This window comes from Bos javanicus, chromosome 16, assembly GCF_032452875.1.
Source record: "Bos javanicus breed banteng chromosome 16, ARS-OSU_banteng_1.0, whole genome shotgun sequence".
In the NCBI taxonomy this organism is placed as follows: domain Eukaryota; kingdom Metazoa; phylum Chordata; class Mammalia; order Artiodactyla; family Bovidae; genus Bos; species Bos javanicus.
Window position 1 is genome coordinate 71,919,774 of NC_083883.1, and position 14,695 is coordinate 71,934,468.

General features: G+C 36.7%; 1 protein-coding gene across 2 annotated transcripts in view; it reads right to left on the reverse strand.

Annotated features, from left to right (window-relative positions):
- Nucleotides 1-14,695, reverse strand: part of PPP2R5A (protein phosphatase 2 regulatory subunit B'alpha) — a 72,536-nt gene that overhangs the window by 18,882 nt on the left and 38,959 nt on the right. For both annotated transcript variants that reach the window (XM_061383567.1, XM_061383568.1), the window contains exon 3: nt 14,432-14,533. In XM_061383567.1, the coding sequence (XP_061239551.1) occupies nt 14,432-14,533 (102 nt within the window). The remainder of the gene's footprint in view (nt 1-14,431; nt 14,534-14,695) is intronic.

Below are 14,695 nucleotides of genomic sequence, written 5' to 3' on the forward strand. Positions count from 1 at the left end.
GGGATCAAACTCCTGCATTGGCAGGTGCATTCTTTAGCCCCAAATCAGGGTTACTTGAAGACCAGTACTGCAATGCCGTGACAGTCAACTTGGTAACAGAGGTAGAGTGGGACACAACTTAGCGACTGAACAACAATCACCACCACCTGGTGGGACCGTTAGAAACCCTAAGCAAAGGGGTTTGAAGAACTTCTGGGCTGGTGAACACATCAAAGTGCTAAGAGGGTGGCACACAAAACCCGAGCCCTTTGCTGCACCTTACCGCATGCCTGTCTTCTATTTGGCTGTTTCTGAGTTTTATCCTTTATAATCAACTGGTAACAGTAAGTAAAGTGATTCCTTGAGTTCTGTGAGCTCTTATAACAAATTACTGAACTGAAAAAGTATGTCATGGTAACCCCATATTTATGACTATCATCTGCTGTGAGGAACAGTCTTGATGGACTGAGCCCTTCACCCTAGAGGTCCTTGCTAACTGTGGGTAGTTAGTTGGTGTCAGAACAAATAAACTGTAGGACACACAGTGAGAATTGGAGAATTTCTTGGTGTAGAAAATCTATGTATTTGGCATCAGAAATGTTGGGGGTATGGAGAAGGCAATGGCACCCCACTCCAATACTCCTGCCTGGAAAATCCCATGGATGGAGGAGCCTGGTGGGCTGCAGTCCATGGGGTCGCTAAGAGTCGGACACGACTGAGAGACTTCACTTTCACTTTCCACTTTCATGCACTGGAGAAGGAAATGGCAACCCACTCCAGTGTTCTCGCCTGGAGAATCCCTTGGACGGAGAAGCCTGGTGGGCTGCAGTCCATGTGGTCACAAAGAGTCGGACACGACTGAAGCGATTTAGCTTACCAATGTTGGGGGTAGAAAAAACAAGTCTTCCTTTAGCTACGTTTAGTATGAACAGATAGTAGGCACTGTAAAGCGCATTCACTTATTGGGGAAGTAAGACAAAAATAAAAACATGTAAAATGGTATATACACAAGAACCATATGACGAAACTATGAGTGCAGGAGACATTTAGAAAAGGGCTGTATCACTGTGGGATAAGGTCAACAGGGCAAGTTTTAAGGAGGACACACAATTTGAGCCCTGCATTAGATTTAATTTTGGACAAGAAGAAAGAGGAGGGCTTTTATAAGATAAGTAGAACTGTCTCAAGAAGAAGACAGCGTAGGGTAGAAGCTGGTGGGTATGGAATCAGAAACGCAGAATCCTTATGCAGATTCCGAGTTAAAAGCCGTGGTAAGGTGGGACCAAGTCAACCCTGAGTCAAGTATGGCATGCATTAACCTATACACTTTACCTCTTGAGATGTGCATCAGAAATGGAGGGCTTAAGGCTTATTAATTTTAACAGCAATAGCATGTCTTCTGGGAAACTTACATGACATCAAGCTCCAGATCAAAATGCACCCTCTAAATCACATAGCCAGATGACACCTGCACCTATCACAGATATGACATGTTATTTCTTACAGAGCTTTCATCAGCACTGTTTACCTGACACAGTGAACATTAATTAAGTGACCAGTCAGGATTAGCAGCGAATTGCTTTTATGCTACCAACTTAGCACCACTGAAGAGATGATGACAAAAAGTTAAACACATGTTGAATAATCCCAAATAGAGGCAGAATAAACACGAGTGATCTACAGAGCTAAAAATCTTCAATGTGGCACAACTAAGACTGCATTTCTATAAAATTGTGTCCTGTCTCCAGTCACTCTCTCTACACCCTTTATCCTGTGCTATTGTTTTTTTTATTGTATCTATCACACCCTGTTATTGTGTGTTATTCTTCCCCCCAAGAATGTAAGACAGTTTGCTTATTAGTTCAATACTTAACCCCCAATATTTAGAATAATGCCTAAAGACAACAGATGCCCAATAAATATTTGCTGAATGAAATATCATAGTTGTTGAGAAATTGTATTTCTGTATTAAAGTTTCTCTATCTTCTTCCACATGAAAAATTGATTTGCCCCAAGAACCTCAGAAACCATGCTGCAAAGAACAACAGATACTTTCAGCAGTGAGTTTAATTCTCTAATAAAATGGCAAACTTCATGCACGAGTGGTGTTATGGCTGGTCTTCCTATTCCTATAAGCCAAAAAGCACCCTAAAAATGATAACTAAGATAACTAAAAACTATAAGGAATGAAGGATAATCTTTCCTTTCTACTCAGTACTGACTGTGTCTTTCCTATGGTAGGTAAAATACATAAAATTCTGGTCTTTATCAATAAAAGATTTTAGAAGGTACAATATAAAACAGCAAAGATTATTAATGTATTTGTAATGTATTACTGTATTTGAAAATAAGACCTATACCAAAAGCCAAAGGAACTAGAAATGTTAGACCTAGAAAGGTAAAGATTTAAAAGCAACTTTAATGATTTACAAATACACAAAAGGCTCTTTTTCAAGGAATATGTTGACTGAATGTTTTCCAACCTCTATTAAGAGGAAGCTAACTTAAATGGAGTTTTAAAAATTCATCTAATCTTTGAAAGAATTTATATAAGAATTAACATATACTAAGCTAAATGAGAGATAGTAAGGGCCTAGAACATTGCCTGCATGCATGCTAAGTCGCTTCAGTCATGTCCAATTCTGTGCGACTCTATGGACTGTAGCCCACCAGGCTTCTCTGTCCATGGGATTCTCCAGGCAAGAATACTGGAGTGGGCTGCCATGCAACCCAGGGGATCTTCCTGACCCAGGGATCAAACCCACATCTCTTACGTCTCCTGCACTGGCAGGCAGGTTCCTTACCACTAGTGCCACCTACTGCCTGGGACATAGCAAACACTAACAAAATCTTAGTTGTGTAAGAATCTTTTTCTCCCCTCTATAATCCTTTTAAAAATAAGACATATTCTGCGTGAACCCTGAATAGCTTATATCGGATCAACCTGTTTTCCCTCCTGCTCTTTTTTAACTATAATAATTAAAAAGATAATTAATAACAACTATGATAAAAAGGTTAAAGTAATAAAAATGTTTATCAATCTTAAATAAGGATAAAAGATGTTTCTTTTCTATTTCTGTGTATAAGTGTTAGTGCATTAAGCTATGGTCCCTTTAATTTTAGATTCTTAGAACATGCAAATATTTAAAATACAGTATCTGGTCAAGAAGTATTTGAACACGAAGGTGTACATTATAAAATATATATGTCCCCAGTTTAAATTTCTACTTATACAGATCATAAAGAAGAGCCTCTAGTCCCTAAAGCCAAGTTATCTTAAAAAGGTCTATGTTCTATTCAGTATCCTACATAACTGCATCTTAATTATCTGTGCCAAAAAGAAAATTGATAAAAGAAAACAAAAATACTACATAATCTGCCTGTATTCCAGGCTAGTAGAGCAGTCATGCCTCTCTAATTATCTAAAACTAGGTACATAGAAAATTACTATCTTTTTGGTCTTCAATAAATATAAAGCAATAATATTTAGGACAAAAAATTTTTAAATAACATAACTGTTTTATATTAATAATTATCATATAATATTTAGTAAATTAAAAGATATGACCAATCCACCAATCCCCTAGTACTGAAATGGCCTTTCTTTTGTTCTTTTCTTCTGTGTTTCTTTATTCCATTGTTCATTAGTATTTCCATTACAGTGTGAAAAAAAAGTAAAAAGAAATTGTAAATTAGCACACTTTAAGAAAACTCATGAAAAGGTTGAAGAAACAAAATTTTGAAAGGTTTTGAAATTATTTGAGATTATTCCCCTCACTGACTAAATTTAATCTTTATTTTTCACCCTAACAAGTTAATTTCTATCAGCAAAGATCCAATAAGCTAAATGTATTAATAAAATGCAAACTTAGTACCAAACAAAAAATTTCAGGTGAATTGATTCAAATAATATTAACAAACAGGACAGAAATTTTAATTGAGCAAATTTCCTCAGTGCTACACTATAATTTCATTCATCAGAACAGCTTTAACATTTTACTGTAGAGAAAATATGATGACTAAATAGTAACAAATCCTACCAATCAGTTCACTTCAATTTACCAGGCCATCGACTGCCAGATTTAAAAACTGTATACCAAATTTAATTACTAGAAATATTTTAAACTATAAACACATATATACAGACCAGAGCCTTTTAATCAGAAGACTATGGATGTATAATATTTCTTGTGTGTCTCTGTGAATTTGTCTCAGAGAACACCCATTTTTAAAAATCATATTTTGAAAGTAACTCACCATCCCCTAAAATTTAAGAACCACTAGTTTCAGCAAATTTAAGTGAAATCTCAAATCATACCAGTGAAAAACAGAAAGCACACTGTATGTATGGCTGAAATTTTACAGTTAATTCTCAAGGGCATATAAAAATATCTTAATGGAAAAACCATTTTTCAAAATTCAAAGACTGAAGAGATTCTTTTGAGATTATCCAACTACATGTGATTAAAAATATGTACAACTTAACAGCTAACGAGAATTTCATGCTTTTAAAACCTCTGTATTATTAAACCCAGTATTGCTAGTTTTACAAAAACCATGGCATAAATTTCAGATGAACTGTGTGCAGTGCTACTAAAAAGTAGTTTACCACTTCAGATTTTCTATTCTATAAGCTCTAATGTGCTGATAAATCTTAAAAGTTTCATCAATTTACACTAATCCTAGGATTCCTCTTTCATTCTATTTGGATGTTTAGGTGCTATTGCTATTGCTATTGCTAAGTCACTTCAGTTGTGTCCGACTCTGTGTGACCCCATAGACGGCAGCCCACCAGCCTTCCCCGTCCCTGGGATTCTCCAGGCAAGAACACTGGAGTGGGTTGCCATTTCACTCCCCAATGCATGAAAGTGAAAAGTGAAAGTGAAGTCACTCAGTCGTGTCCAACCCTCAGCGACCCCATGGACTGCAGCCTTCCAGGCTCCTCCATCCATGGGACTTTCCAGGCAAGAGTACTGGAGTGGGGTGCCATTGCCTTCTCCAGTATAGGTGCTAGACAGACGAAATAAATAATGAAGCAGACTATTGCTTTAAAATGTCCCACGTAGTTAAGAATATAAATTTCTTTCTCTTGTCTTTTATAATAAAATATAAAATGAAATGTCACTAAAAAAATTCAAGTCCTTGCAAAATAAAAATCAACAATATAATCTGGGGGAATTCCCTGGCAGTCCAGTGGTTAGGACTTTGCACTTTCACGACAAGGGCCTAGGAGGAACTAAGAGCCACATGCAAGCCACATGATGCCGCCAGAAAAAACCCAACCTTCCCCAAACCAAACAATATAATCTGAAGCAACACCGTGCACCCATATATAAAGCATGGTTCTTCTCTATCTCCCAGGGACTATGTAGAAAATGCTGATATTATCTATCCTATTGTCATTAACAAAGCTATCATTTTTCATTTTATTCAGGATAGACTCTTGTCTCCAATGGTTCAAGCCTGTGGCAGGCATTACAGATAAGCCAATATAACACCCATTCCCTTCCCCCAATATGTCTCTACTACTGAAGCAGGAAAAACTAAATATTCATTCTGTCAGTCTGCCTTTCAACTACAGTAATGGAAACATGAAAGAGTAAAGAAAAAAGAGAAATTACAAACAATTCAACAAAATAGAGAGAGAGATGAGAAAAACAAAAAGATTTCAAGGGAAAAGATACAGAGAGAGAACAGAATCAACATGAACAGCAGAAAGAAGAAGAAAAACAACGTGACAGAATGAAATAAATACTAAAAAGTATTACTGAAGAAAATGTTTCAGAAATAAAAGTGGGCTTTTTACAGTGAAAGAACACCATTCAACTGGGAAAATTGATGTAGAAAAGTCAAGACTTACAGATAGCTCAATAAAAGATATTTTAAAGGAAAAATATCTTTTGGGCATCCAAGCAAAACCACTAAGAATATGAAAGGAAAAAAAAATCAGACTGAAGACAATGGAATATTCAAGGTACTTAAGGAAATTAAGGAAAGAAGCTGAACCAAGGATTTTATATCAATTCAAGCTGATCTTTAAACATGAAGGCTACAAACTGCTATGAAACATGCAAGAACTCAGGAAACAATGTTCACATGAGACCTTCTACTAAAGAATGAGCTTCAAATTACCAAGAAATGATCAGAAAAATTTTTCATAAGGACTGACAGTAAATATTAAATATATTTCCTGTAGAACTAATGACAAGTGATGGGCATATAGGTATTTACTGTGAGAGTAAAACTGTATTACTTTACACTAAATGCTAGAGAGGCAGGAAGTGGAGGAAGAAAAGACTACTTATTAATTTCAATACTGTTCACTCTAGAGAATCAATAAACTAGCTACAAAAGAAAGCACCAAGGGTATTTCTTAAAGTTATCAGCATAAAGGCAACCATTATATATATATATATATATATATATACACATATATATTATATATGTGTGTGTATATATGTATATATATACCTCTTTCTAAATATCAAAAGTATATCTTTTTAAAAAAGGGGGAATGCAAAGAAAACAGGTACTATAGTTTTAAAAAAAAATTGTGCCATGTTTTGTGCATGTGTTATCCCATTCAATTTTTATACAACCCTGTTTAATGCCAGCTTTGTAAAGGAGGATGCAGAGAAATTTAGCAGCTTAATTAAGGTCATTTCCATAGGTAAGTTAACAAAACTGAGATTTGAGTAGAGGTCTGTCACCAGGATCATTTCCACTTTACCATACTTTGTAATAATATTTTTCTTGTATCTTGTTAGAATATGTATATATAAACTTCCGTACCATTTAACCAAGGCACATCTGTAACTGTATAATTATACCTTTAAAAAGTCACTTATGAGGGGCTTAAAAAAAAAAGTGATAGCTAGTGGGAGACCTTATTTAATGGTGTTAAATGAAGCTAAAAAGGTATGAATTAAAACTTCTTAAGAATTTGTATATATCTGTCTTGGACCATAGATGGTATCTAGGGGAAGCAGTAAAGCTTTTAGTAATGCAGAACAAGGACACTGGAGCAATATTTTGCTATAAACCTTATCCTACCACTTACTTTTTGTATAATCTTGGGCAGGATTCTTGATCTATTTTAGCTTAATCTTAATCTTATCCATAAAAAATGAACAGTATCTACTTTTTATAGTATTATTACACAACCTGCTCCAGTATTCTTTTCTGAAAAATCCCATGGACAGAGGAGACTGGCAGGTTACAGTCCATGGGGTTGCAAAGAGTTGGACACGATTGAGCACACACACAGGGACATACATAATTACCTAAACACAATCAGCAAGCCATCTGATAAACTAATATTATTGGTTATATGTAGGCAAATACATTCAATTCTCTAGAAAAACACTTCATTGTGCTTGCCTGCAGATTTTAGGTCACTAACACTATCTTAGCTGGTTTCAGAAAAGGCAGAGGAACCAGAGATCAAATTGCCAACATCCGCTGGATCATCGAAAAAGCAAGAGAGTTCCAGAAAAACATCTATATCTGCTTTATTGACTATGCCAAAGCCTTTGACTGTGTGGATCACAATAAACTGTGGAAAATTCTGAAAGAGATGGGAATACCAGACCACCTGACCTGCCTCTTGAGAAACCCATATGCAGGTCAGGAAGCAACAGTTAGAACTGGACATGGAACAACAGACTGGTTCCAAATACAAAAAGGAGTACGTCAAGGCTGTATACTGTCACCCTGCTTATTTAACTTCTATGCAGAGTACATCATGAGAAATGCTGGGCTGGAAGAAATACAAGCTGGAATCAAGACTGCCGGGAGAAAAATCAATAACCTCAGATATGCAGATGACACCACCCTTATGGCAGAAAGTGAAGAGGAACTCAAAAGCCTCTTGATGAAAGTGAAAATGGAGAGTGAAAAAGTTGGCTTAAAGCTCAACATTCAGAAAACAAAGATCATGCCATCTGGTCCCATCCTTTCATGTGAAATAGATGGGGAAACAGTGGAAACAGTGTCAGACTTTATTTTTGGGGGCTCCAAAATCACTGCAGATGGTGACTGCAGCCATCCAATTAAAAGACGCTTACTCCTTTGAAGGAAAGTTATGACCAACCTAGATACAATATTCAAAAGCAGAGACATTACTTTGCCAACAAAGGTCCGTCTATAGTCAAGGCTATGGTTTTTCCAGTGCTCATGTATGGATGTGAGAGTTGGACTGTGAAGAAGGCTGAGGGCCAAAGAATTGATGCTTTTGAACTGTGGTGTTGGAGAAGACTCTTGAGAGTCCCTTGGACTGCAAGGAGATCCAACCAGTCCATTCTGAAGGAGATCAGCCCTGGGGTTTCTTTGGAAGGACTGATGCTAAAGCTGAAACTCCAGTACTTTGGCCACCTCATGCGAAGAGTCGACTCATTGGAAAAGACTCTGATGCTGGGAGGGATTGGGGGCAAGAGGAGAAGGGGACGACAGAGGATAAGATGGCTGGATGGCATCACCAACTCGATGGACATGAGTTTGAGTGAACTCTAGGAGTTGGTGATGGACAGGGAGGCCTGGCGTGCTGTGATTCATGGGGTCGCAAAGAGTCAGACACGACTGAGCGACTGAACTAAACTGACTGAACACTATCTTAAAAATATACAAATCATCCTTTCAGAATGGCTATCATCAAAAAGACCACAAACAACAAATGTTGGTGAGGATATGGGAAAAAAAGGAAGACTTGTGCACTACTGGTGGAAATGTAAACTGATAAAGTCACTGTGCAGAATAATATGGAGGTTCTGAAAAAAACTAAAAACAGAATTACCATACGACCCAGCAATTTCACTCCTAGGTGTATATCCAAGAAAACAGAAACACTAATTTGAAAAGATACATGCATCCCAATGTTCACAGCAGCAGTATTTACAATATACAAGATAGAATGGAAGCAACTTAAGTATCCATCAACAGATGAACAGATAAAAAAGATACAGTGTGTGTATATATATATACACACAAGGGAATACTACTCAGTTATAAAAAGAATGAAATTTTGCCATTTGCAAAAACATGGATGAAACTGGAGAGTATTGCGCTAAGCGAAATAAATGAGAAAGACAAATATATGATATCACTTAAGCATGAAATCTAAAAAATAAAGCAGAGTAGTGAATATAACAAAAAAGAAGCAGACTCACAGATATAAAGAACAAACGGGTGGTTACCACTGGGGAAAGGAACGAAGGAAGAGAAAAGAAAGGGATAGGGGACTACAAGGTACAAACAACTATTTATAATATAAATAAGCTACAAGAATATATTACATAGCACAGGAAATATAGCCAATATGTTATAACTACAAATGGAGTACAATTTATAAAAAATACTGAATCACTATTTATACACCTGGAACTAATACAATATTGTAAATCAACTATACCCCAATAAAAAATATTAAAGTCACTATAGTTGGAAGTATTAGGCAAGAGTACCTTTTACTTTCTCCCTCACAGCTTTGCTTATTTTACAAGTAAGAAAATATCTGTAAACTGAAGGCATCATATGGGTCTTCTCAGAGCATTTTAATTAGACATTCTGGAGAGCAAAAATAAAACCTAATGTATACAATAAAAAAACCAACAATCATAAAGACTAGCCATATAAAAACATGCGCAAAGAAACCCTGTAAGGGCTTCCCAGTTTGATCCCTGGGTTGGGAAGATCCCCTAGAGAAGGAAATGGCAACCCACCCCAGTGTTCTTACCGAAAAATTCCACGGACAAAGCAGCCTGGGGGGCTGCAGTCCATGGGATTGCAGAGTTGGACATGACTGAGCAACTGGCACACACACACACCCCCATGCATGCATGCAGACGAAACCCTAAAAACACGTAAGTATATTTCATAGCTATAATGGAACCTTTGTAACAGTTTTTAAATACAGCATAATAATTACAATATGTTCTGCTCTGAATCTTTATCTAAAGAGCCCTAGTTATTTAAGTATTGGTAGCACCAATGTGATTCAGTTAACTGGGTGAACCTCAGATGACCTTATACTAAAGCCATGTATTTGAGGGGAATGTTTGAATAAAGAAGTTAGGGCTAGAAAGAATTGGCTGGAGAAGGTTTAATGGAAGAATTGGTCCTTCTCATAAAGTAAGTTTTTATTACCAGTTTTCCAATAATTATGAGGAGTGAGTTGTCACACAGTGGCATTAGGGCAGGAAGACTATTCCTCCCTCAGTCTCAACTAAAAAGATGTGCTTCAGAGAGGACTTCTGCAATGGCAGAGTGAGGACTTCAGTAAATTTGCTTTCCCACAAAAAAACCATGAAAAACACTTTGAGTTGGCAGAGAGACAGGTCAATGGAGATTATCTACTTTGAGGTGCAAAAGAAAGACTGAACACAAAATGAACAGAGTTTCAAAGACTTGTGGGATACCATCAATCATACCGACATACTACACACAACGGGAGTCTCAGAAGGAGAGGAGAAAGAGGAAGAAATAACAGTTGAAGAAATGGCTAAAAACAATTCAAATTTGATGAAAAGTATTAATTTATACAAGGAACTCAACTGGAGCTCAGTGGAGCTCCAACTAGAATAAAGTCAAAGAGATCCATATCTAGAGACAACATAATCAAACTGACAAAAGTTAAAGACGAACAGAAAATTTTCCAAGCGGAAAGAGATAATGTATCACCTACATCAGATCCTAGTAAGATTAATAACTGACTTGGACAGAAAACCATGGACACCAGAGGATCAGTGGGAGGAGACCTTCAAAGTGTTGAGGGGAAAAGGCAGTTAACCAAGAATTCTATATTCAGCCAAACTGTCCTTCAAAAATGAAGGGAAAATTAAGATATTCCCAGATTAATCGACTTGCCTTACAAGAAATATTAAAGGGAATCCTTCAGGCTGAGACAAAATGACACTATATGTAACTTGAGTTCATAGGAAGAAAGGAAGAGCATGGGTAAAGGTAACTACATAGGTAAATATGAAAGAGTGTAAATGTATTTTTATTTATAACTCTTTCATTTTGTTTTACAAGTCAACCACATAAAGCAGTAATTATAAAACTGGGTTGATGGATGTACAATGTACAGGCATACTTCGGAGATATTGCAGGTTTGGTTCCAGGCCACCATAATAAAGTGAATTTTGCACTAAAGCAAGTCACATGAATTTTTCTGGCTTACCAAAGTATATAAAAGTTATGTTTATGGCGGCTGCTAAGTCGCTTCAGTCGTGTCCGACTCTGTGCGACCCCATAGACAGCAACCCATCAGGCTCCGCTGTCCCTGGGATTCTCCAGGCAAGAATATTGGAATGGGCTGCCATTTCCTTCTCCAATGCATGAAAGTGAAAAGTCAAAGTGAAGTTGCTCAGTCATGCCTGACTCTTAGCGACCCCATGGACTGCAGCCTACCAGGCCCCTCCGTCCATGGATTTTCCAGGCAAGAGTACTGGAGTGGGGTGCCATTGCCTTCTCGAGTTATGTTTACATTATAGTCTATTAAATATGCAATCACATTATGTTTTATAAAAACAATGTACATACCTTAATTTAAAAATACTTTATTGCTAAAAATGCTAACCATCATCTGAGTCTTCAGCAGGCTGTAATCTTTTTGCAATAATAACATCAAAGATCACTGATCACAGATCATCATAAAAATATAACAATGTAAAAGTTGAAAATATTACAAGAATTATCAAAATGTGACAGAGACATGAAGTAAGAAAATGGTGCTGATAGACTTGCTTCACACAAGGTTGCCACAAACCTTCAATTTGTAAAAAAAAAAAATGCAGTATCTGCAAAGTGCAATGAAGTAAAGTGCAATAAAATGCCTGCATAAAGATCCAATCTGTATGACAATAACAGCACAGAAGAAGGGGGAGGGAATGGAGGTATACTGGACCAAAGTTTTGTATACTACTAAAATTATTAATACTACTAAAATTGAATACTACTACTATTCAACCAAACTAGTTCATTTTAAAATGTAATCCCTAGGGTAAGTACTAAGAAAATACCTCAAAAAAGTATAGTTAAAGAAACAAGAGAATTAAAATGGTACTCCAGAAAATCCGTATTTAATACAAAACACAATAACGGAGGGGTAGAGGAATGAGAAAGACATAAGACATAGAACAGCAAAATGTTGCTTAGTTTAGATTGTGTTCGATTCTGTGACCCCATGGAGCCTGCCAGGCTCCTCTGTCCATGGGATTTCCCAGGCAAGAATAATGGAATGGGTTGCCATTTTCTTCTCCAGGGGTTCTTCCCAACCCAAGGATAGAACCCACATCTCCTGCATTGCAGGCTGATTCTTTACCACTGAGCTACCAGGGAAGGCCAAAACAGCAAACGTAAATTCTACCTTACCAGCAATTACATTCAATATAAATGGATTAAACATTAGTCAAAAGCAGAGACTGTCAAAACTGATTAAAAAAAAAAAAACAGGTTTCAACTACATGCTGTTTACAAGAGACACTATTTAGCCACACTGTGTGGCTTGCAGGATCTTTGTTCCCTGACCATGGATTGAACTTAGGCCCTCAGCAGTGAAACTGAAAAGTCCTAACCACTGGACCACCAAGGAATTCCCAAGAGATAAAATTTAGATTCAAAGAAACAAATAGATAAGAAGTCAATGTACAGAAAAGATATATCATGCAAACAGTAACCAAAAGAGAGTTAGACAGTAGCTGTAAAATACTATATATAGTATTTATATAGTGGTTATAAATTTATGTAATATTTATATATGTAAATTTATTAGTATTTATATATAGTATTCAAATAGTGGTTATAGAATACTATATCAGACAAAATGTATTTTAACACAAAAACTGTAAAATGATTATAAACATGATTTATAAGACCCCAAAATACATGAATCAAAAACTGACATAACAGAAAAGAGAAACAGACAATTCAACTGTAACAGTAGGAAATTTCAATATTTCATTTTCAATAGTGGAGAGAACTAGACAGAAGGTCAACAAGGAAACTGAAAACTTAACCAACCAACTAGATCTAAGAGATTTCAGCACAACACTCCATCCAGCAACAACAGTATTCACATTCTTCTCAAGCACACATGAAACATTCTCCATGATAAACTATATGCTAGGCCTAATACATTTAAAAGGATTGAAAACTTCAAAGTATATTCACCAACCACAATGAAATAAAATTATAAATCAGTAACAGAAAGAAATATGGGAGCCAGAAATTCAGGTGGAAGTTGCTCAGTCTTGTCCTACTCTTTGTGACCCCATGGACTATATAGTCCATGGAATTCTCCAGGCCAGAATACTGGAGTGGGTAGCCTATCCCCCCTTCTCCAAAGGATCTTCCCAACACAGGGATTGAACCCAGGTCTCTGGCATTGCAGGTGGACTCTTTACCAGCTGAGCTATCAAGGAAGCCCAAGAATACTGGAATGGGTAGCCTATCCCTTCTCCAGTGGATCTTCCTGACCCAGGAATTGAACCAGGGTCTCCTGCATTGCAGGCAGATTCTTTACCAGCTGAGCTACTAGGGAAGCCCAGTCCCTCAGTTGTACCCAACTCTTTGTGACCCCATGGACGATAGTCCATGGCATTCTCCAGGCCAGAATACTGGAGTGGGTAGCCTTCCCTTCTCCAGGAGATCTTCCCAATCAAGGGATCAAACCCAGGTCTCCTGCCTTGCAGGCAGACTCTTTACAAGTGGAGCCACAAGGGAAGCCCAGAAATTAAACACATTCTTAAATAACTAATGGGCCAAATAAGTCACAGAGGAAGTTAGAAAACACTCTGAAATCAATAAAAATAAAAACACAACATGTCAAAACTTATGGGAAACATGTTAAACAAAAACTTACACATTCATACCACTTCTAGTCACAAAGGCCAAAAAATAGAAACCACCTAACTGTCCATCTACTGATTAATGGATAAACAAAATGTGGTATGTCCATATAATGGAATATTATTCAGCCATTAAAAGGAATGACATATTGATACATGTTACAATATTGATGAACCCTGAAAATATTATGGTAAGCATATAAGGCAAATCCACAGACACAGAGAGTAGATTAATAGCTGCCAGTGGCTGGGAGGTAGGGGGCAGGTAAAGAATGGGAACTGACTGTTAATGACAAGGGTGTTTCCATCTGGGGTGATGAAAAGACTGTGGATGATGAAAAGGTAATGAAAAGGTGCCTATTACACTAGGTAACAGTGATGGCTGCTTAGCATTACGAATGTACTTAACGCTAAGGAATATACTTTGAAACAGTTTAAAAGGTAAATGTTAAGTGTAATTTACTATTAAAAAAATGAAAAGCAATATTTTGGGAAAAGGAAATGTTAAGAAAATGTATTAAAAATCTAGTACTTTAAATAGACACTCAAATCTAAAACAGAGTTCCATGATTTCAGCAGAACAGCATAAATAAAATTATGTTCCATACTTGTATGTGAGGCCAAGAGGCCTCAAGTGTGGGTTCATCCTCTTCTGGATCAAAATCTGGATTATCACTTGGAGGAAGAGTTCGGAAGATGTTAGCACTGATCTGTAAAGAAAAATAAATTTAGACTTCTCTGTTGTTCAGTTAAATTTAAAAATGCAAAATGAAATATTTTAAAGATAACTTTAAGAAAAAAGCTGTGACTGTAAGTTTAGCTCAAAACCTATAAACCTCTTCAAGATATGAAGGCAGCCATTTATTTCTTTA